We start from the raw sequence: 22,773 nt of genomic DNA on the forward strand, positions 1-22,773 counted from the left end.
TTTTGCAGTCTACGTGTACTATTTGCCAGAGTAATTAGGATCCCAGTTCAAAAGTCTCACAGCAAAGAAAGTTACTTCATAAAATACATAAACCTCAATTCCAAGCTGTTCACAAATCATTACGCTTCCAGAATAGATTTTTTCTATTTTCTATTATTACAAATACACACTACTGTTCATTCTACATATTGCAAAGAAATTAACTGTAAAACAATACATCAGTATCAAAGTCTACTCCACTAGATTCTACAGAAAGAATAAAAATGGCACAGAAAAAATTCAGAGCCAAATAAAAATTTCTTACGAGTGTTTATTAAAAAAAACACACACACACACACATAAAAGATAATCCTACTATTATTCCTACAAATGTGAGGCAAGAAGACATTCAACCTTAAGGTATATGAATACGTATATACATGGATAGGTATATACATACATAAGGTAATAAAAACATCTACAAGACTGAGAAGTGAATTCTGACTGAAGCTCAAGTCATCCACTTTTCATTTGCATATATTTAGACAGAAATTGGTTTACGGGGATGTTTCACAAATCATTTATACAGATTATTTATAAGCATAGGGGATATTGTAAGCATCTGAAAATATGTTAAAATTGGTAAAACAGTTTCTCTTCAAACAATATTAATAAAAATACATTTATTTTTGTTAGTGTTAAAATTCTATCCTCCAAATTATATTCTAAACACCATCTTCCCCATCCCTGCAAATATGTACATGGACTCAAACATGCATATCTTCTTTCAACCAAACAGCCACTGTAAACAGTCACTCTCTGTGTACCATTAGTCTAGTAAAAACTCCGTCCCTCGTCAGCCGCGCTAGAGGCAGTACTGCATAATGGGGGGGGGGCAAGTGTCCTCCCAGCGTAAATTTCAAAATAAATACATCTCATATCAGTGAAGGTAGAAGGAAGTCTTTCTGTGACCAAACAAAAAGCAACAGGAACATCCTCAGGATTTTGGCTGAAAATCCCCTTACTCTGAGACCAACATCTCACAAAACACCAACTCAACTCCCACGCCCCCCCCCCCCTCAAAAAAACAAAACATGTAACAATAAATCCTAGCAGTGCATAATACATAAACTGGACTGTAAAACTGAGTCACATGCACTACTAGGAAATGAACTGCCAAGTAAAATGTATGTTCACCAATATAGCTCACAGAGAATGATAAGTGTAGGAGAGTGTTTCTATGGGGGGGAGGGAGAGTCTACACACTCAGAGGGGCTTGGTAGTCGTGTTGTAGACCAGGTGTTCTGCATCGTCCGGGACAGGCACGGGGGTGGGGTCAACAGGCACACGTTGGTGATGCACCTCCTCCTTCTTGGTCTTGAGGGCGCGGTACACCAGGACCGCCAACAGCACCGCCATGATTCCACCCAGCAGAAGGCCGATAACAACACCAACTGAGGAACAACACAGACAGACACCAGCTCAGGAGAATGACCAGTGTTAATGACAGCACTGACGACCAAGCAGGATCTTTTCAGTTTAATGTCTTTGCTGTCAGCATTAAAATTACTGCCTTCTCAGTTTGCAATCTTTTTTTCTGGGCTTAAATCTTCAGGCTCCCATCAAACCCATCAATGGCAATTGTGGACAATTGTCAACCCCGATACACACACTAAAGTATGTCGATGCTGGATTTACCACCATCAGACCTTTTCTGAGTGTGATTTGGACTTGCATTCCTCTAGTGCAGTCAAAGCAACACCATTTACCCTGTTGACGCACAGCTGAGATCTCAAGCGAAGGCCTGTGACTGAACCCCAACGCTGGGCTGTAACTGATCACCGCAGAATCCAAAAAAGACTGCGATTCAGTTTCTTTTTGTTATTTGGAAAACTACTTTTTCATGACCTCATACCTAATACATGCACACACACGCACGCTTGTATATTCAGTTGTTAAGAGAAATGAAGATTCTATTTTAGGCCTGTCATTACAATTTCACTAACATTTTACTTTTAGTGGCCATTCTAGCTTGCGTTAGCGGCTACACCTGGAAGAGCCACCTACCAGAATGGCTTTTTTCCTCCTTGGAGCGCTCAAAAATTCCCCGCAAGAAGACGTCTTCCTCTGAAATAGGCACAAGTTAGTTTAGAGCATGGTCTGCCCGGTTTCAGCAGCCCTGAACGTCTGCGGCACTCCTACCTGTGATGGATTTGCAGGTGTCCAGGCAAGTGCTCTCTACGTCAAAATTGTTTGGGAAATTTCCGCAGCCACCGTAGATGAACTCGAAACACTTCCGGTGGATTGGGTTATAGAAGAAACGGGTCATGTAAGCCCGGCAAGGCCCAGTCTCCGGAGGTACCGTGCAGCGCACTGTGATGAAGAGGACACTGCTATGAGTTCTGTGGGGTTTCAGGGAATAGGTGGAACCTCAAACTTAAACGATGAGACTTACCTTCCAGTTTATCCACAGGGATATTCAGCAGGTGATTTAATGTTGTGTTTACTGGAGACAAGAAAAGAAGTCAGGCTACTCGCTTTGATTTCACAACAAGCAGCAAATACGCAAGCATAAGCATCCCACTATATTAGCAGTCCAAAGACCACAGGTATATTTTTCTTTACTGTTTTTCACCAATATTTAAACCGCAGATTAGAAAACAAACATTACACTTCTGCAAAAACCTTGGAAAGATACAAGTTGTAATTTTTTATTCTAACCCACAAACTTTATTACTGTATTCAGAATATCTATCACTGCAGAGTTAAACTGATGCAGAGTAGGAGCATAAAACATTGCAATGGCAGGTTTTTAAGCTTTTCATAACTATAACTAAACTCTTCCATTGAGAGATTCTGGATGCCTTAATCCAGTTGCTGGTTGGTGGTTTTGAAATCGGGGAAGTGGGAACAGAGAAGACCAGCCAGGACGACACTTACAGTGCTGACAGGACGCTTCATCACTGCCATCGTGGCACTGACTCAAACCGTCACACTCCAGCTCAGCATCCACACAGCAGCCGTCGGTGCAGGGGAAACACTGCGCTCCGCAGGGTTGGCCACATACAGGGGCTGGTCAAGACACGGCAGCACAGTGACCAAAGAGTGAGAGACAAGTACACGCTATTCATCTTCATCACCTTTCACGACAATAGTGTTAAAGGTGTCCCAAAAGACAAGATGAGGCACATTTGACATTTCCTCTTGTTCCAGTATCGGCCTAGCAAGTTTACCTTTGGTTTCAGGCGGATGGAACCCCCTACTGGCAGGAGTAGACACTTCTGCAAGACAGGACAAACAGGAAAGAGGGAGGTACCGGAGATTATTCTACAGCAGCATATTAAGGACACTTTATATTCCTTTGTAGACACATGACACACATGCTGACACACGCACACACACACACTCGTGCGAACTGTTACCGGACACGCCTGTGCAGGTGTTGTTACACTCCGACTGGGTGAGGTAATTATTCAGGTTGCCCTTGCACCCTCCGTACACGAAGCTCTCGCACATTTGCGAGGAGATGTTGTAATACCAGCGGGGGAAGTAGGCCCGGCAGGGTCCGACCTTATTGGGGACGAGACAGTACCCTGTAAGAGACAGACGTTTGGTTTAAGTCCGGCAGATTCCACAGCACTGTGGTTCATGGCGAGTCACTTTGCTTGTGACCAGGAGCTCAGCCCATCAGGCACAATAAGAATCTCTAGCTTTCCAGATGGAAACTTGAAGACGTTTTACATTTCCTAGTGACATTCTCTATAGGTAAAACTAATAACACACCCATCCCTACATTTCAGAATATTCAGTATCCTCACTTTCACTTATGAGAAATTGAAGAATTTGTTTGAAATTATTCTATGCCTGCACAGTTTTGTTCAAAACTGCCCCGAATTGAGGATGAAATTCAGTTCTCTTCCTCTCACATAGAAATGAGTTTCCTTTTACAGCAGTAATTGTTTAATTGGTCACCTTATTTTGTTCCAGGTATGACTTTTCATGCTATATGACTGTAAAAAGAAACAAATGGTGGGAGACTCCAGTCTGCATCCAGACAGAAGCAATGTAACCTGACCCACACAATGGAACCCTCCCCCATCAGCAAAATTAACTTAGAGGGGGGAGGGGTGGCAGGGCTGTCACTTGTTCAGTTTGGCCTTTGGATGAATACCCCTTGGCATCAATACTACAGTGTATATCACAACAAAATACCCCCACAAACTTCAATAATTACCATCCAGTGTCATTAGTCATTATTTCCATAAAACAAGTACAAATCCATAATTCTTGAATAGTTGTGCGTGTCGAGGTCATACCCTAAAGTAGTGCGTCTAGAACAGGTAACTAAACATATATAAAATGACAGTTTCAATATATCCATGCATACATCCATATTCTAACCGTTTCTCCTTGGTAATTTTCGCCCAATGAACTGAGGAACTAATCAGGTTCATAAATTAGGGCTCAGCTTTTTGCGTGTGGATGTGACAGTGCTCCTCAACGATGATGTTCAAACCCAGTGCTAAACAGTAGCTAGCAGTATGTCTAAGGTAGGGCGCACATACACAATCCATAAGTTTAATAGGCATTGTGGCATTGGAAATACTCAGAAAAGATCATACTCAATACATTTTAATGGATGTGAAATAATGCAGAAAATTTAACCTGTTCCAAAAACTTTACTGACAGACAAAAGTTTGAGTGGGTGTGTAAATGTAACTGACATGAGGTGGTATATATTTTTAAAAGTGCAACAATTTCAGATGACAAACATGGACTTGCTGTGCAATGGCCTCCCGTCAGCTGCAGATTCCCAATGAAGTCCCACATTGACTGCTATACAAACATATTACACAGGAAGTCTAAAAGCCAGCAGTGACCCGGCCTGTTAACGAGTTACCAGACGCCAGTCGGCTGGCCTCTCGCCATATGTGGTTAAGAACGGCCACACAATGCTAAGATGAATGACAGGTCAGGATGCTGCTGTCACCTGGCTACAGCTGCACACCTCCCAGCTGCACATCCACAGCATCTGCGCAGCCAAATCACACGGCATATTCAGCAGATAACCCCACTTCACCTTTTCTCACAGAAAAGTATGTTCTCATAGGAATCACTTCTGAGCAATACCCCTCATTCCCTTCCGAACATGACTGAGTGTCAAAGAGATAATGAAAACTGAGATGCATCGTGCCCATTGTCATGCCACCGGAGTCAGTTAAGAAGGCAGCCATGACACATCTAACTAACGTGAGAGCGTGAAGGCACTGCAATTACCCCAACAGCAAATGCAGCCTTGTAGCTTGCAATGTGGTTCTGCATTAGATCCATTTCCAAGAGGATAGTTTTTCCAGTCTCGTAGGGGGTCAATGCAACCCAAAGCCTTTAAACAGGCAACGGTAACAACAAGCAAAAAAAATTCAGGTAGACTAAGAGCCGAGCAGTACTACTGTGGCAGGAACTCCAACATAGCTTTGGCCCTCAGTGTAAAAGGCCGTCTCATTTCGGGTGTTCCTCCATTTGTGAAATCGCAATTCAGCCAAAAAAACCAGCCCGACGAGTTCCAAACAAAAGGAGCGGCTTCTCTCGGCTGCTGATGGGAACACTTCCTATTCCAGAAGAAACTCCTTGGGAAGAACAGAGATCCATCTTATGTCAGGAATATACAATACGCTGAACCAGTTTTCATTTCCTGCCTTGGATCTCATGCTCTTGGAGGGTACGACTATAACTTAAAGCATGATTCCATGTTGAAAAGTTTCTTGTCAATGGTGAGGTGACAAATGAATCACATAAAAGGAATGTGTAACAGAAGTAAATAACACCCACATCGCATCATAGAAGTTTGCCGCTCCTCCAGTATCAACTGATCTGAACTGAACAACAGATTCATCGGAAATACACAGGAAGTCCAGTGAAGGTACACAAGGGTTCAGTATTATCAAGCATGTTAGCACACGACAGCAACACATCAAATTACACAAAAGTTAGAAAAACTAGTTCACTGGCATGCATTTTTGTCAGACGAACAAAATTTATTTATAAATGCGAGCACTGGTTGAACCTGAATGTTATTACCCTCGTATTTGCCAGTGGTCACTAGACGAGGTTGTCGCTAAATGAGGAGAGGGTGTATAGGTGATTTATGTACAAGAGAACTGATAACGGAAATGACATCTAAAAGTGTCAAAAATACTTTTCTTCATAAAACAAATATGAAAGGACAACTCCATACGATATGGGTCATCTAGCCTATAGATACAGGCACCTGCCACTCAACATATTACAACATTGTTCCAATGTGCTTCAACCTGGGGCTCAACAGCTGACCCGTAATCAGCACTCCATCTCCACAGTGCAGTGATATGCTTTGCTAGGTTCTCACCTGGCTTTACCATATTTACAGGCTGACCACACAGCTTCGTTCCGTTGTTACAGTATTACACTACACATCAAATTATTACACTTGGGATCAGACAATATGATCACCACCTTGCAGATCAGACAATTTAGATCAAAATTGCTAATTGCAGTTAACTAATGATGACGTGGCAAAGACAATTAAGTGATGTGGTTGACTGGGCAGTGGGGGTCTAATGGAAACGCACTTATAATCAAATGATTGCTGGTTTGAATCCCTGACCAGAAAAGTACCAGTGAGTATGTTTACATGCACACTAAGAAAATCACATCATTGTGTTAGTCTGACTAAAGCTGTACCTTTAAAGTTCATATAAACATCTTAGTCTGACTGAAATCAGACCAAAACGAATTTCTCGACATCGGACTAAGAAACCCAGATAATGCGATGATGGGAATCGATTTACTCCTGCATGTATACGCTCAGACTCAAACTGGACTAGGCGATCTATGCATGCTCCAGTTTCTTCCCCAATGCTGTCACCCGGAAGTAACAAGAGAAGTCTGCACACAGAAGAAGCCTGGAGTATAGCAAAAGGCATAAAGCACATACGAAATGTACAGAACTGTAAAACTGTCCAATTCACTGCTAAAGTATGGTACTTCAATAAGTTGGTTTTTCACTGGCATAAAAACTGACTTCACAGTGCCAGGAATGGTATTTTGTACTGAATATGGAAAATGGCTGTAATAGGACTGGGTGACATGCGATATTAATACCAACATTGCATGTTATGCAAATGCAATTCTTACATTGCTAGACAGCTAGATTAAGATTAGGCTTTTTCTTACCTTCAATTTGGTATGAATATTACAGCGCAATCTTGCTAAAATATTTTTACTCAGTTATAGGAAAGAAATCTAGCAAGTTTTGCAATTGTAATAATTAATTCATTTTCAGTATTATCTAACATATATTTATAATCAGCTTAAAGTTTACCTCCGCTGTTTTTGTCTGAGCAATGCATGTGGTCTCAGAAACAATCATTTTCATCCTTGCTGTTTAAATCACTCCTAGACAGGTTTGCAAAAAATTTATGTTGATCTCCTTTGTTTCATATATACCCCAATATTTATTCTAAACAAAATTACATTGCAATATCTGAAAAATTTCCAGTACCGTGCTGTCATAGTATTATACAAAATGCTTTAGTTCTTGTTATGCGATCCTCATCTTCTATCTGTTCTACCAACCAGGTTGCAGTTACGTCTTGTGTCACTTCATTTGTCCACGCATCCATTATTATTAATTTTATTATTTTTTTACGCATGTGATATAATAGGTCAACTGCAAAAAGTCCAATACAAACAAGCTGAAAGGAGCCATATCGCCACCTATCACAGTGGAGTCAGCTCAATAATTCGCTTCCCCTCTCGTGCATGTATACTGGGACAAGGACAGTATTCCGATTAAATGGCGTAATTGAGCTATAAACCATAGCTCAACTAAGCTATGCATGTAAACAAAGTGACCGACATGCCTTGTGCAAGGTACTGCCCCCAAGCACTGTTACCTGTGTGATGAATCTGCTGCCCCCCTGCTATGTCTCATGTGGTTAAATGCAGAGGACACATTTCATTGTTGTGCGCCGTGTGTCGTGTTGCGCCAACAACGACAACTAATCACTTTCACTTCACTTGATTGGAACCTACAGAGGTGGATAATTCTGATCCATAAAGTAAAAATCCAGACCAAGATTTTGTTTCAACTGACAAGTACAGAGTCACAGTCACAAAGTACTAAATGGGTTGGATGAAACAAAATCTTGGTCTGGATTTTTACCTCTTGGAAACCAATGATCATTGTCAGTATGTAATGAACTATAGCCAAGGAGAGAAAAGGCCCCTGTACCAACAGGGGGTGACAGCAACAGTGTCTGCAGGTCTCCGTTTTCTTATGAAAGTAATATCACCGATAAGAGATGCACTCTGTGCACTGCTTAATGACAAGAGGAGGCAGCCCTAATCCTAGAGTGCCAGTATCCAGCAGGTTTGCCATTCCACCTAGTATCTGATAAACCACACCTGATCTCAGGCAAACGGTAACTCCTCAGGCAGGGCAGAAAACCTGCTGGGCACCAGCATTACAGGATCAGGGATGCCCACCCCTGGTTTATTACATCATAACACTAACCTCTAACAAATTAGTGGGCCTGTAGGTACTCACGTGCTGTTTCCTTGTGAGACAGGACCCGTACAGTGACCTCGGCAGAGTCTGACTGGTCCTTGGAATCTGTGACTGTCAGCTGGAACACGTACTCGCCCGGATGCAGGTTGGAGAGCTTCATCTGGTCCACCAGCTGCGTTTTCTGGAACACCAAGTTTCAGCACCGCAATGCTTTTGGTACTATATAAAATGGCCATATCACCAAAAAATGTCCTTTAGACCAGGGGTGGGCAATCTTATCCAGAAAGCACCGGATGTGGGTTTTCGCTGCAACTCCCTGGTTAGATTACTAATTAGAGGACTGATTGGCTTAAGTCCTCACACCTGGATTTGAACAGCTGGCCTAAAGGTTATCCCAAACTCCTGCATACACACCAGCCCCTTTCAGATAAGATTGCCCACCGCTGCCTTAGACTATAGCGCCATGACATAATAGTTCAACCTACCTTGTTTATAATTTTCATCTTAAGCAGCACACGTCCCAAATACTTTAAACTGAGGTAACATCCTTTACAAATAAAGCCATGTACATCTGCACAAATACTACACTAGCCTATAATTTAATCAATGTCACAGAAGCGTACAGTATTAAAGCATAGACTAGATGTGTAATTAAAAGGAAACAAAACCTGTACTTACTCTGGATTACCGACAGAACATACCCATATACGTTATACGTGAAATGGCATACTGATCGGATTTTTGCAACAGCTGATTATTCTGTCCAGTTAGGTGTAAATAATCCTACCTCCAGAGTGACCGTTTCGTTCCCACTTAACAAGGTCCATTTATAACTAACGATCTTGTGATCATCTCGGCTCTGGAAGCCGTTCAGAAACACATCGGTCGTCGGTTGAACAATCATGTCCTCTCCAGCGTCGGCCACAGGAGGCCGGTCATCTTTTCCTTCAAGAGGACAGACAAGTCCATATTGAAATGTGCATTGCCAACTGTTATTCAAAAGGTAAAAATCGGAATAGAGAATAAAATTCCTTTTAGAATAGGCGTGTTTCTTTAGCCATCTATCCATCTGCTTCTTAATTCGCAGTTACCTAAAAACAAACTTACAGACATTTAAATACTTCTCAGGATGTTTTGAAATCCTTTCCCCACCCAAAAACAAACATCGCCGAGACTGATTCAATCTATGGCTTTGCGAAGGCTTGTGAAGAAGGCACGTAGAACAGGTACTCACTTGGAGTTTTTGGGTGGCCGTCCAGGTAGTTATCGAAGACACTCTTTAAGATGTAACTGTTGAATCCCGTACGTTTTACAAACGCGCAAACATTTCTGTTTGCGTACAAACAGTCGAAAAGATAGCAGCTTTTCACGGCGTCTCCCTCCACATTCTGCTCCAACATGGCCAGGTTACAGGTGCCATATTTGCAGCAAGCTTGCGCACAATCTTCGGCGTGCTCCACGGATGGGGAGTCGATGAAGGTGGCCCCGTTCTTAACCGAATCTGTTACATCCACGAAAAAGTCTTTCTTCCCTTTCTTGAATTTATCTAGGCAGTGCTCGTCGACGCACTCGGAAAATCTCTGAATTAATATCAGTGCGAAGCATAATAACAATCCACTGAAACACCGAGTCATTCTTTAGGTGAACGGCCTTTGTTTCTTTCTAAAATAAACGCAAAAACATGCACAGAGATTAAAAATTTATATCAAAAGCGAACGACCTAGATGCTGGTCTGGTCATTCGTCTTAAAGAAACATTTTAGATAACACATGAACGTATAGCCATAATAAGTTTAATATACAGCTTATTTATAACTAATAGCTTGTAGTATAGTTTGTATACTTACATAGCTGGTAGCCTGTTCTCTAACGAAAACAAATAAAAAGAACGAAGAAAGATTGTCACGATTACAATTGCGATAGCGACACGGCTTCCTCCCAGCTTGGACCTGTTGAGTTGAGGAAGTACGCTGTAGCGCCGCTCCTTGTCGTGGCTGTGACGTAGACAGCTTGGGGCACACCTGCGAGCGCCCTGATGTCAGCGGGCGGCGAGCGCGCCGAAAGCTGCCAAAAGCCTCAGTCCAAACACACTCTCGCATTTTAGGACCACACAGCAAGCCAGGAAATATGGAGACATGGAGACAGGGTCCGTCAAATGCGTCCCTATGCGTTGTGGATTTTTTTTGTTGTCGTTGTTTTTTTCTGCGGTTTTACTCATAGAAAGTTTCCCATTATGTGTTTCCGAATCGCGGCATTCGGCGTAGGTGGATTTGTCTTTATGACAAATATGAGTTCTTTTTTCAGTTTGTTTATTAAGTCCAATTTTTATTGTTTTGAATCGTAAAACGTGGTGTGTTGTATATATATACAGGTCCTTCTCAAAAAATTAGCATATTGTGAAAAAGTTCATTATTTTCTGTAATGTACTGATAAACATTAGACTTTCATATATTTTAGATTCATTACACACAACTGAAGTAGTTCAAGCCTTTTATTGTTTTAATATTGATGATTTTGGCATACAGCTCATGAAAAACCCCAAATTCCTGTCTCAAAAAATTAGCATATTTCATCCGACCAAATAAATATGCTAATTTTTTGAGACAGGAATTTTGGGTTTTTCATGAGCTGTATGCCAAAATCATCAATATTAAAACAATAAAAGGCTTGAACTACTTCAGTTGTGTGTAATGAATCTAAAATATATGAAAGTCTAATGTTTATCAGTACATTACAGAAAATAATGAACTTTTTCACAATATGCTAATTTTTTGAGAAGGACCTGTATATATGTATATATATATATATATATATATATATATATATATATATATATATATATATATATATATGTATATGTATATGTATATATATATATATATATATATATATGTATATGTATATATATATATATATATATATATATGTATATGTATATATATATATATATATATATATGTATATGTATATACACACACACACACACACACACACACACACAAACTACCTATACCTATCAATAATAAAACTCTACATGTGTATAATATAGTAAGCAAAATGATAATTTTAGCTATACATATGGTGAGTTCACACATTAGTAAATGGTGTCATACTTTTTTTACAACGTCCAACACCTACGGGACTGCGTGTGTCATTTCATCTCATCTTCTGTTCGTTTTGAATGTGATACTTATTGCAGATTTTGGAAGATTTCATTTTATAGACAACTTTGCACGTATTTCCAAATATTATACTCAAAACACGTTCAAGGATACAGTATTAACAGAAGTTTCCAAGTATGTGCCCAGCGGATCCCTTCCTGGGATATTCCCTGCTTTGCGCTCGTAACTTCCGGGATAGGCTCCGGACCCCCGTGACCCGGCACAGGACCGGCGGGTATAGAAAATTGAAGGATGGATGGACGAACGTACGTACACCGTTGAAGGTTATACCGCTAAAAAGTAACATTTAGATAAGTCCGCAAGGGGGCAGTCACGAGCTTACATCAAATGTGTGCATCTATCTTTTATTTATCTCATGCAGTACTGAAGCTTAAGCCGGGAAGCATATGGAGCAAGGCTGGGAAAGCCTGAACAGGATGCCAGTCAATTGCACGGTATATACAGTGCGCAATTTAGAGACAGCAGTTTGCCTGAACAATAGTGTCTGCCAAATTAATAAACAAACAAATAAATACAGTGACGATTAAAATTAGAGAACAAGAGACGCTTTCGTAACATACAAAGTCACAGCTTATCTGAATTTAAAGTTATTTAAATCTGAATAAGTGCATTTTAATGGTATTTCATTGGTGAAAACTAACCCACATCACAAAAGTAAACAAACAGTTTAAACAGAAAAAGAAATGCGATCAAAATTAGAGAACGATTTGCTTGCTTTTTTTTTTTTTTTTGCTTGGTTTTTGGATCAAATCTTATATCTGACAACCCAATCTACTTGGCAACATTGGTAGGGGTTTTGCAAGGTGGTGAGCCTCTCTAAGGTGACACATTTTGTGATGTCAGGTTGTTCAGATGAAGGCTGAAAAGATGACCCTCTTAGCTATTCAGAGAGAGTTATAGTCATTCCATGAGCTTCATTTCTTGAATACTGAAGCTGTACAAAGAAACTGAGCCATTCAAGTCTCATAAACTGCCTGGTCACCCACATAAGACGAGTGTGCAAAGGAACAGGATGATAGGGAAACTTTCAGTGGGGGACCAGTCCAACACTGTAACTGGAATTGCTCGCCAAATCAGTTCTGGACAGGGCAAGAATTTGTCTTGACAGGGTCTTGCTGTCTGGAACAATATGGACTAAAAGCCCACTTCACAGTGACCGAGCCGCTCATCAGCAAGAAGAATGAAAAGACTACCCTAGCCCCTTGCCGAGGAGTATGCTGTTTGGACAGAGGAGAACTGGTCCAAAGTTCATTTCAGTGATGAAATCAAGTTTAATTTAGTTGGTTCAGATGGGGATTTATGTACCTGCCTGCTGCTGATGTGCCAGTTATTGAAAGCAAGGGTCTCTAACTATAAATTTCTGAAAGTTGTAACCATTAAAAAAAAAGTTGACAGAATTCATTTGTAAGCTTTTTTAAAAAAAATAAAATAAAAATCAACCGTTCTCTAATTTTGATCGCATACCTACTTCAAATTTCTTGTTTAAACCATTTATTCTGTGACATGGCATAGCTTTCACTGATGAAATATGATTAAAATACGTGTCTTCTATTCATGTTAAAATAACTTTGAATTCAGATAAGCTTTGACTTTGCATATTACAAAAATGTCTCTTTTTCCTTAATTTTGATCGGATTAGTAAATAGATGTGAATGCAATAGTAAATGTGAAAGTAAATAAATGTGTAGATGTGCAAACTTCACACAGTGGATAGAGAGGGATACTTTTCTACTTTTACTATCTTTTGACTGCATATCAAGCTCAGGTTGGTCGTGCAGCTATTTCAAAAAGTACGTGCAGATAAAGCATCAGTTAAATTCACTGCTTTCAGTGACAACACATTTCTTAGTTACTCTCTGACATTTAATGACATTTAATAATCTTAATTCATTACTCCATTTATATAATTTTTTCATAGGTTAAAATGTCATCATCCTGATCCTTTCTCTTCTACCCCGACTATCTGATAGCTCTTTGTTCTCTATTCGTAACACACACAAGATCCTTTTATTAGCATCCTTCATAAAGAACAAGGAGCAAGTGAGCGGGGGATGGAGAGAGGAGGGAAAGGAGAAAAACAACAGTTTGAGAGGAACTCGGAGGAGAGCGAGGGAGGATTCTCAGTTTCCTCTGCTGTTTCCCAAGGGACTCAACAAGCATGACATCGGAGGCGAGCTCTCAGCCCAGAGTGATGTTCCACACCCAGGAAAAGGAGAAGGAGGATGAGGAGTGTCCCCGGTGCACACTCGTCAAGCTGACAGTCAAGTACAACCGCAAGGACCTGCAAAAAAGGCTGGACATTGAGGAGTGGATAGAGGGCCAGCTCCACCTGCTCTATGACTGTGAGGTAAGCACACAGCCAGGCCTGTGCTCAGGACAAGCACAGGAATGATTGCAATGTATTTTACAATTATACAATTAAACATATTTAAGGAAGTCTGTGAAGGATGCTGCTTAAAGATACGGTGAAGTAATAGAAACACATCCAATTATTTTAGAAATCTTTCCATAACATAAATATTGTAGTTATTTTACTTGCAGATTCATTTAGATATTTAAATGATATGTAGATATTTTTAAATATGTTTTATCTGAAGACCAGTGCTGATAATTGAAGTTCTTCAAATACACCACAGAACAACTATTACAATATAAATTGTACATGGACCATCAAGTTATATTTATTTCATGCACAATATTTTTGATTCTCAGTGTAAACTCTTGGCTGTTTGTTTTTGGACAGTATGTTTGTATCTCAGCAGTTTATGCAGTTTGCTGCTGTATGCAAAATAATTTCTCATGGGATCAATAAGAGTGCACTCTTATCATTTAATAATGGAATACAAGGCCTGAATTTTAAATATTACCGACAAAGATATTTTCACTGTTTATTTGCTCATAGGTGGTGTCACAGTAGAAAAAAATTGTTATCTTGTACTTGAGTTACTAATCACGTGCTCTCGGGTTAGTAATTCATGTTGAGTGGTGATTACTGTAACTCAAGAGTACAAATTACTAACTGGAGAGCACATATGAGTCACTCCATCCATCCATTTTCTGAAACCACTTAATCCCAGCTGGGGTTGTGGGGGCGACGGGACCAGAGCCTATCCCGGGAACAAAGAGCATAGGCGGGAACTATCCCAGGGCAGTCACCAACACAGGGCCGATTTAATGAAGGAAGGAAGGCCTACAGTACCTGCCATATAGCAAACAGCAAAACTACAACCAACATTCATTGACATCCAACAAAAACTACAAACAACTAGGGAACTGAACAGACTAACAAAGGGCAGGTGAGATCAATCAACAAGGTTTGGTAAAACAGGTCACAAGTGAAACAAATTAACTTCAGGTAACTAAACAGAAAAACTAAGAGCTAACAAAGAAATAGGAAAAACAGAATCTAACGCTGGGAATAACAAAAACTGATAAAACACAACTAAGGCTCAAAGCAAGAAACCAAAACCGAACACAAACCACAAGACTAATACTAATACAAAAGAAACCTTAGGAACAAAACATAAAAACAGAAGAAGTGAGATTCGAACATAAGACAGAAGGGTTTACAGATAACCACATGCTCAACGAGCTGAGCCATGCGGCTGACTGGAAGCAAGGAAAAACTCAAAGACTGACAAGAGCTGACCCTGACAGTGGGAGGAAATTGGCAAAAATCCACATGAACACGGGGAGGGTATGTGAACTCCACACAGAAAGGACCCGGGACAGGACGAGACCCAGGACCTTCTTGCCATGAGGCAGTAGCACTAGCCACTGCACTACCGCTCCACCTGTATGAGTAGCTCGACAGCATAATATGTTTTTCTATCATGACATCTTAGGGGCTCCATAGGGCTCCGTAAGTACGTGCTCTCGAGTTAGTAATCCGTGCCCTACTAACTCGAGTGTATGCATTACTAACTACAGCCGAAAAGTTTTGAGAATGAAGTATTGGTTTTCGTCGTTTGCTGCTTCAGTGTTTGTAGATCTTTCTGTCAGATGTTTCTATGGTATACTGAAGTATAATTACAAGAATTTCATATGTCAATGACTGTTATTGACAATTACATTAAGTTTATGCAATGAATCAATATCTTTTTCAAGACCTCTACAATTCACTCTGGCATTCTGTCAGTGAACTTCAATTCCTGACTGATGGTAGCCCATTCTTGCATAATCAAAACTTGGAATTTGTCGGAATTTGTGGGTTTTTGTTTGTGTACCCGCCTCTTGAGGATTGACAAGTTCTCAATAGGATTAAGATTTTGGGGGTTTCCTGGCCACGGACCCAAAATGTTGATGTTTTGTTCCCACTTTGCCTTATTGCACGGAGCTCCATCCTGCTGGAAAAGGTATTGTTCGTCACCAAACTGTTCTTGGGTGGTTGGGAGAAGTTGCTCTCTGAAGTTGTTTTGGTACCATTCTTTTTTCATGGCTGTATTCTTAGGCAAAATTGTGAGTGAGCCCACTCCATTGGCCGAGAAGCAACCCCACACATGAATGGTCTCAGGGTGCTTTATTGCTGACATGATACAGGACTGATGGTAGCACTCACTTTTTCTTCTCTTGGCAAACATTTTTCCGGATGCCTCAAAGAATCAGAAAAGGGATTCATCAAACAAAATGACTTTACCCCAGTCCTCAGTAGTCCAGTCCCTGTACCTTTTGCAGAATATCAGTCTGTCCATGACTTGGAGAGAACTGACTTTTTTGCTGCCCTTCTTGACACCAGGCCATCCTCCAAAAGTCTTTGCCTCACACTGCATACAGATGCACTCACACCTGCCTGCTGCCATTCCTGAGCAAGCTCTACACTGGTGGTGCCCCGATCCCACAGCTGAATCGACTTTAGGAGATGGTTCTAGCGCTTGCTGGACATTCTTAGGTACCCTGAAGCCTTCTTCGCAACAATTGAACTTCTCTTTTTGAAGTTCTTGATGATACGATAAATGGTTGATTTAGGTGCAATATCCCAATTACTAGCTGCAATATCCTTGCCTGTGAAGCCCTTTTTGTGCAAAGCAGTGATGACTGCACGTGTTTCCTTGCAGGTAACCATGGTTAACAGAGGAAGAACAATGATTTCAAGCATCACCCTCCTTCTAAAGCATCCAGTCTGCTATTATAAATCAACTGGCATGACAGAATGATCTCCAGCCTTGTCCTCGTCAACACTCTCACCTGTGTTAACATGAGAATCACTGAAATGATGAAATGAGCAGGTCCTTTTATGGCAGGGCTGAAATGCGGTGAAAATGAGTTTTTTGGGATTAAGTTCAGTTTCATGGCAAAGAGGGACTTTGCAATTAATTGAAATTCATCTTATCACTCTTAATAGCATTATGGATATGCAAAATTGCCGTCATAAAAACAGGACCAGCAGACTTTGTGAAGATTAATATTTGTGTCATTCCCAAAACTTTGGGCCACGGCTATAGAGAGCATGAATTATTAACTCGAGCACACGGATTACTAAAAATGATTTTTTTCTACCGCGACATCTGAAGGGCTCCCTACATTTGCGTATTTGAAATTTAAAGACATATCACCATATGTTGCTCACAGTGGTCTAGTTGAGGGGGTGGCATGCTGCTACAGTGGTTTCGTTGCCTCTTGCTTCTGGGTCTGGGGTTTGAGTCTCCACCAAGAGACATGTGTGGAGCATGTTCTCTCTGTGTCATCGTGGGGTTTCCTCTGGATTCCCCCCACAGTCTAAATAGTTGCTGAGGTTAATTGGAGTTACCAAATTGCCCATAGGTGTGACTGGTGTGAGCTCCTTGCCATGAGCTGGCCTCTTCTGGGCTTTTCCCTGCCTTGTGTCTGTAGCTTCTGGGATTGACTCTGGACCACCCACAACCCTGCACAGGACAAGCGGGTATGGAAGATGGATGATCTGATACAGCTGAACTCCCTCCAGGTCTTAGCATGTTCTTGAACCACGTCGGTGGCATTCATATGGCAGTATATTCATTACCCAGAAACAGGGTGACCCACAAACAAAGGGTGTGACAGTGAAGTTGGAGCTGTTCTTCAGCACAGAATGCTGAATGTTGCCAGGCCAATAAAATTAATATGAATTTATGCAAAAACACTTATGGGAATGACTAATGATACTTAATTTATTGGTACATTCTCTTATTTTGTCCCTCTCATACTGCCAGGACAGCTATTTCAAAGCCTCTGCGAACTCACAGTATTATTCAGGATTAACATATAATCCAATAGGTACAATCCAATTCCTCACTTTCTTTTCTCAGTATAACGGCTTTTTGAAGTGATTGTTTTTCATTTTTTAAATTGAGAGGTTATACATTTAGTATAATTTACTCATATATTAACACATTTGTGAAACATTCAGTATAGGAGCAATTGCGTAAATATTGGTACAATTTGTTTAAAAAGTAAACTGAATGTAAATGAAACACTACATGTTTATGAATTATGACATTTAAAACTGTTATGAAACAGAATAGGGCTTTGGACTCAAACATGTCCTGTCAGGCCATAAAGTTCAATCAAGCTCCCATGTGTACAAGTACACAAGAATTTCACATCTCCTATCATGCTCTCCTGTGAGACACGCATACAGGTGAGGGCAAAGTGGGCTCCCCTGAAGCATTATTTAGGCTTATGGGCCCAACAGTGATATGATCACCCTGCCGACTATGGGATTCAAACCAGTGACCCTCCAGACACCGGTAAAGATTCCTGACCCACAGAGCCCAACACTGCCCCTACTGGCATGGGTCTTTCATTACGCAACTTAATACATTTCACAATGGCTTAATTTTTGGAAATATTTAGTATAATAATACAGAACTGGTATATATATATATATATATATATATATATATAGCAATAATTCGCAGTCCAAATTTACTTGTGAAGATTAACTTGTTTTGTTTGCACCCTTATTTGGTAATTCTACACATTTGAGATAATTCCAGGTAAAGAAATGGAATATTTTCTTATATATAATAGTCAATGACTATATATCCTTTTTGATGTATACTTTTTGAGAAAAAAAAGAAAACCCTCATTACAAAAATAAACCTAGCGTAAGTATCCATGCTGTAAATTCAGATGAAAAATCAGCAGTATTACATTAGGTGGTATTTGGGCAAATATACAGAGAAATATTGGGACATGCGTTGCCATGGTTACTTGAATTGCCATCAGAGAGATGCAACTGAATCTTTCTGTCTTGGGTACAATTCATAAAAAACAGTCTGGACTAAAACAGACAGTATATAGAAAGAGTTAAGACAGGAGTCTAGAAATATTAGTAATACTAATTGAGTATTAGTTGGCAGTTTTTACTTTAATAAGTCCTATCTATCTATCCATCTATCTATCTATCTATCTATCTATCTCTCTCTCTCGCTCTCTCTCTCTCTCTCTCTCTCTCTCTCTCTCTCTCTCTCTCTCTCTCAGGATATTCTTTTTCTCATTCCAAAAGTCTCTGGCTTAACTCTTATCTGTGTTAAAACAAGACCCATACATTTACTTCTGCAACTACTTTTCATAAGAGCCTAATAGTTAACAGCATGTCCTTCTGCAATATTACACCATAAGTGTTCTAAGTTCAGATATCAGCAGGATTGCCAATGGTTTGTCCTTGAAAGGATATTGTTCCATTTCCATGTGTAAAGTATGAGTGTTCTAAGTTATATTTTGTAGTATCACACTAAATGAACAGTAAGTGCAGAAACCTCAAAAACTACATAAAATTCATAAAAAATTACTAAGTAAATTGACTAATTAAAATGACTAATTATGAGTACCAACTGTTCTACTAATCAGGACAAAACAGAGCTTTGTCTTTCTAATGTTATGCTAAATTGTTTCAGTACCCTTTTAATCTACAAAATTTTTCATTTTACAGATAGAAAAATGGCCACACAGCCCATTAACTTCACATCCATAAAGAATGTGCTTGATTGACATGTATTTGAATGCAGCTATAGTATAATTGCTGTTCTCTCTGATGTGTCTGTCCAATAATAAAAATGTTCCCCTGTATAACCATTTCCTCATTAAAGGGTGTTTTCTGCTTGTGTCTCTAGGAGGATGACATACCACAGTTAGAGATTGACATAGATGAGCTGCTTGAGCTGCCAGATACTGAGCAACGATCAAGACTGCAAGTAAGAGTCATCAGGCCCTGCATCAATCTGTATCCTTCTCATTCCATATTCATAGAGATTATCAGCCAATCATCCATCCATCCATTTTCCAAACCACTTATCCTACTGGGTCGTGGGGGATCTGGAGCCTATCCTGGAAGCAATGGGCACGAGGCAGGGAACAAGCCAGGATGGGGGGCCAGCCCATCGCAGGGCACACTCACACACCGTGCACTCACACATGCACACCTATGGGCAATTTAGCAAGTTCAATTAGCCTCAGCATGTCTTTGGACTGTGGGGGGAAACCAGAGTACCCGGAGGAAACCCCACAACGACATGGGGAGAACATGCAAACTCCACACACATGTGACCCAGGCGGAGACTCGAACCCGGGTCCCAGAGGTGTGAGGCAACAGTGCTAACCACTGCGCCACCATGCCGCCCCCACCAGCCAATCAGTATCCTTCCAATTTGATTTTCACAGGAATCACCATCCAATCACTATCATGCAATCCCTCATCAGTCATCAGTATCCATACCACTCCACTTTCACGGAGATCACTAGCTAATCAATATCCTTCCAATTCCATTTTAACAGAGATCACCAGCCAATCGGTATAATTCCAATACCATTTTTACAGAGATTACCACCCAATCACGATCCATCCCATTCCTTTTTCACAGAGATCACCAGCCAATCAGGATCCATCCCATTTCATTCATGCACTTAAGTTTTTATTCACTTCTGCATAAATTTGTTTGCAATATCTTCCCAGGAACTTCTTCAAGAATGTGCAAAGCCAAAAGAGGTAAGGGTATACAACATTGCAACAGTATTTATGACTTTATGTTTTTTATGGGAGCTGTGATAATGGAGGTTATTTCTCTGCCCTGTTCTATATTGTTTGAGCTCTTTCAAAAAGGAGTCTTTTGTTCCTGCTAGGAGTTCATCAATGGACTGCTGTATCGAATGAAGGGACTTCGCAAGATGTCAGTAACCTTGAAAAAGTGAGCGGATTAGAGGGGGCCGATTTTAGGGCCACCGTAAATGCCTTGACCTCCACTAGACCCTTTTCTGGACAGAAGATGCTGATTTGGACTGTCTGCATGGTCTTTGCTTATCCTGTTTCTGTCAAGACCACAGATTGCTCTAAAACCGTCATGAGTCAGTGTGGGTCTCAAAGTGAACTATCAGACAGTCATTCTGTTAATGTTGATCGGCCATGATGAATCTTTCTGTTATACATTTTTTGTTTTTTTTTGTCAATAAACAAATGTGAGAAGTCTTTCTTGCTTCATGCATCATATTCCAGTATGTCCTATAATCCAGCAAGGAAAAGTAATTTTTCCAAAGTATTCCATAATGTGTTAAAAAAACTATTATGGGTAGGTTACATCATTGCCAAAATTAGCTTTACATTCTTTCTTTGGCTCTGTGGTGCAAACATTTTTAAAAAGCCCGCTTTCTAGGTAAACGAAGTGGTCCAGTAGTAGTTAAAATTAAAACACACTTGTTTTTGTCAGATTTTATTTCCACTCTTATATTGATGATTAAAGCCGTGTAGAATGTTGAATGAAGGTTTATGTTGCAGAAAGCAACAAAAAAGGAAATGCTGGAGGAACCTTTAGACTCAGTGGCCTTATTGTCCCTATGAAATATAGTACAGTGGCATACACAGCTGCCGTTCCAGGTCCCTTAGTGACTGGGCGTGGGGAGGAGGGTCACAGCTAGAGCTTAGCTTCAGTACTGCCTGGTACTGCTGCTCTGCCAAATCACAGTCTCTGATTATAGTACAAACAACGGCAGTGGGTCTGTGAGCACAAATTGACATCTCTCTTTTTTTCTTCATAGGAGTTTTATTTAATTATTGTTTTTTTAATTGGTTTCATTAGGAGTACATTTTTAGCACTGTTGAATTCCATTACAATTGCAATTGTTTGTTTCTTGAGGTAATCATGGTACTCTCTCTGATAAATCCTGACTGTTCTTAATCCTACTTTGAATTTACAGTTATTGTTCATTGTTAATAGAAAAAAAGTGGTGTGGATCCAAAATGAATTTTACAAACATTTTTGTTTGAAAGGTACTGCCTTGTACTGCGTAATGATGAGCCAGAGAATGTCAGGTTATCCAGAAGCGCGACAGGGTATAACTTAAAAGCTCAATTCAACCAATTAAAATTCAGGTATTACTCCTACAATAATCTGAAACTTGTCTACATACGACAGATGGGCCATGGTGGTGATTAAATATGTACTTGTCTGTTTTCCAGGCCTGATTCCAGCTGCCTATAATTGGGTGGGCCAGGGGGATTTTTTGGGGGGGAGGAATAATTATATAAATATATATTCTGAAGAAAAAGGATGCTTTGAACTTTTTCCATCTTTCATCAGCTGTGCCAGCAGAGTGCTTCTGAGTGTTGTGTTCGCTGACAGCGGGTAAGGCACACAGACAGGCAGGCAGGCAAGGTCAGGCAGGCAGAATACAGGGCAAAACTAGGGGTTTAATCAAAGGACTCGGGGCAGAAAACATCAGACGACAACTAACATCAATGACAGACAAGGAACCAGGGCAAGACGCGGACTGAAATATACAAGACGGAGCAAAATAACTAGACACAGCTGGGTACGATCAGGGAAGCACACATGGATAATCAGGGGGCGTGGCACACACGAGGATCGTACGGGCTTGGGCGTGACACTGAGACTGTAGGGTTAGGGTTAGAGTGTAGGGTTTTGAAGGTGTCTGACCAGAGAGTGAAGGAAAAGCAGCCACTGAGTGCTCAGCATATGTGGGACCTCCTTCAGGACAGCTGGAAAAGCATCTCAGGCCACCTCATGAAACTGGCATAGAGGAAACAGTAGGGTCAGCTCGAGTCTCTTCTGACCATGGGATCTGAACCAGCAACATTCTGAGTTCCAACCCACAATGC

The 22,773-nt window shown here is 40.5% G+C and overlaps 2 protein-coding genes across 2 annotated transcripts; one reads left to right on the forward strand and one right to left on the reverse strand.

The window, feature by feature from the left end:
• Positions 1–309: 309 nt before the first annotated feature.
• LOC125720877 (kunitz-type protease inhibitor 1-like) lies at positions 310–10,519 on the reverse strand. The gene is made up of 11 exons (XM_048996775.1): positions 10,374–10,519; positions 9,762–10,189; positions 9,315–9,472; positions 8,567–8,708; positions 3,402–3,572; positions 3,213–3,260; positions 2,920–3,051; positions 2,435–2,485; positions 2,182–2,352; positions 2,047–2,106; positions 310–1,433 (listed from the first exon to the last, which is right to left on the reverse strand). Exons 2-11 carry the CDS (start codon positions 10,159–10,161, stop codon positions 1,246–1,248), a joined length of 1,521 nt encoding a protein of 506 aa, XP_048852732.1. The 5' UTR covers positions 10,162–10,189; positions 10,374–10,519; the 3' UTR covers positions 310–1,245.
• Positions 10,520–13,325: 2,806 nt separating this feature from the next.
• On the forward strand, positions 13,326–21,111 carry LOC125720901 (protein phosphatase 1 regulatory subunit 14B-like). The gene is made up of 4 exons (XM_048996812.1): positions 13,326–14,055; positions 19,778–19,858; positions 20,617–20,649; positions 20,784–21,111. The coding sequence occupies exons 1-4, from the start codon at positions 13,867–13,869 to the stop codon at positions 20,850–20,852; spliced, it is 372 nt and encodes a 123-aa protein (XP_048852769.1). The 5' UTR covers positions 13,326–13,866; the 3' UTR covers positions 20,853–21,111.
• The last annotated feature ends 1,662 nt before the right edge of the window (positions 21,112–22,773 follow it).

Source organism: Brienomyrus brachyistius, unplaced genomic scaffold (assembly GCF_023856365.1).
Source record: "Brienomyrus brachyistius isolate T26 unplaced genomic scaffold, BBRACH_0.4 scaffold27, whole genome shotgun sequence".
NCBI lineage: Eukaryota > Metazoa > Chordata > Actinopteri > Osteoglossiformes > Mormyridae > Brienomyrus > Brienomyrus brachyistius.

What these genes read in the sequence shown, in the direction of transcription:
- LOC125720901 (XM_048996812.1), top strand. Translation starts at nt 13,867, where the DNA reads ATGACATCGGAGGCGAGCTCTCAGCCCAGAGTGATGTTCCACACCCAG. An exon ending in AGCAACGATCAAGACTGCAA is followed by an intron (nt 19,859 to 20,616) that starts GTAAGAGTCATC and finishes ATATCTTCCCAG; the next exon opens with GAACTTCTTCAAGAATGTGC. An exon ending in AATGTGCAAAGCCAAAAGAG is followed by an intron (nt 20,650 to 20,783) that starts GTAAGGGTATAC and finishes TGTTCCTGCTAG; the next exon opens with GAGTTCATCAATGGACTGCT.
- LOC125720877 (XM_048996775.1), bottom strand. Translation starts at nt 10,161, where the DNA reads ATGACTCGGTGTTTCAGTGGATTGTTATTATGCTTCGCACTGATATTA. An exon ending in TGAAGCGTCCTGTCAGCACT is followed by an intron (nt 2,486 to 2,919) that starts GTAAGTGTCGTC and finishes TCTTGTCTCCAG; the next exon opens with TAAACACAACATTAAATCAC. An exon ending in CACCTGCAAATCCATCACAG is followed by an intron (nt 2,107 to 2,181) that starts GTAGGAGTGCCG and finishes TGCCTATTTCAG; the next exon opens with AGGAAGACGTCTTCTTGCGG.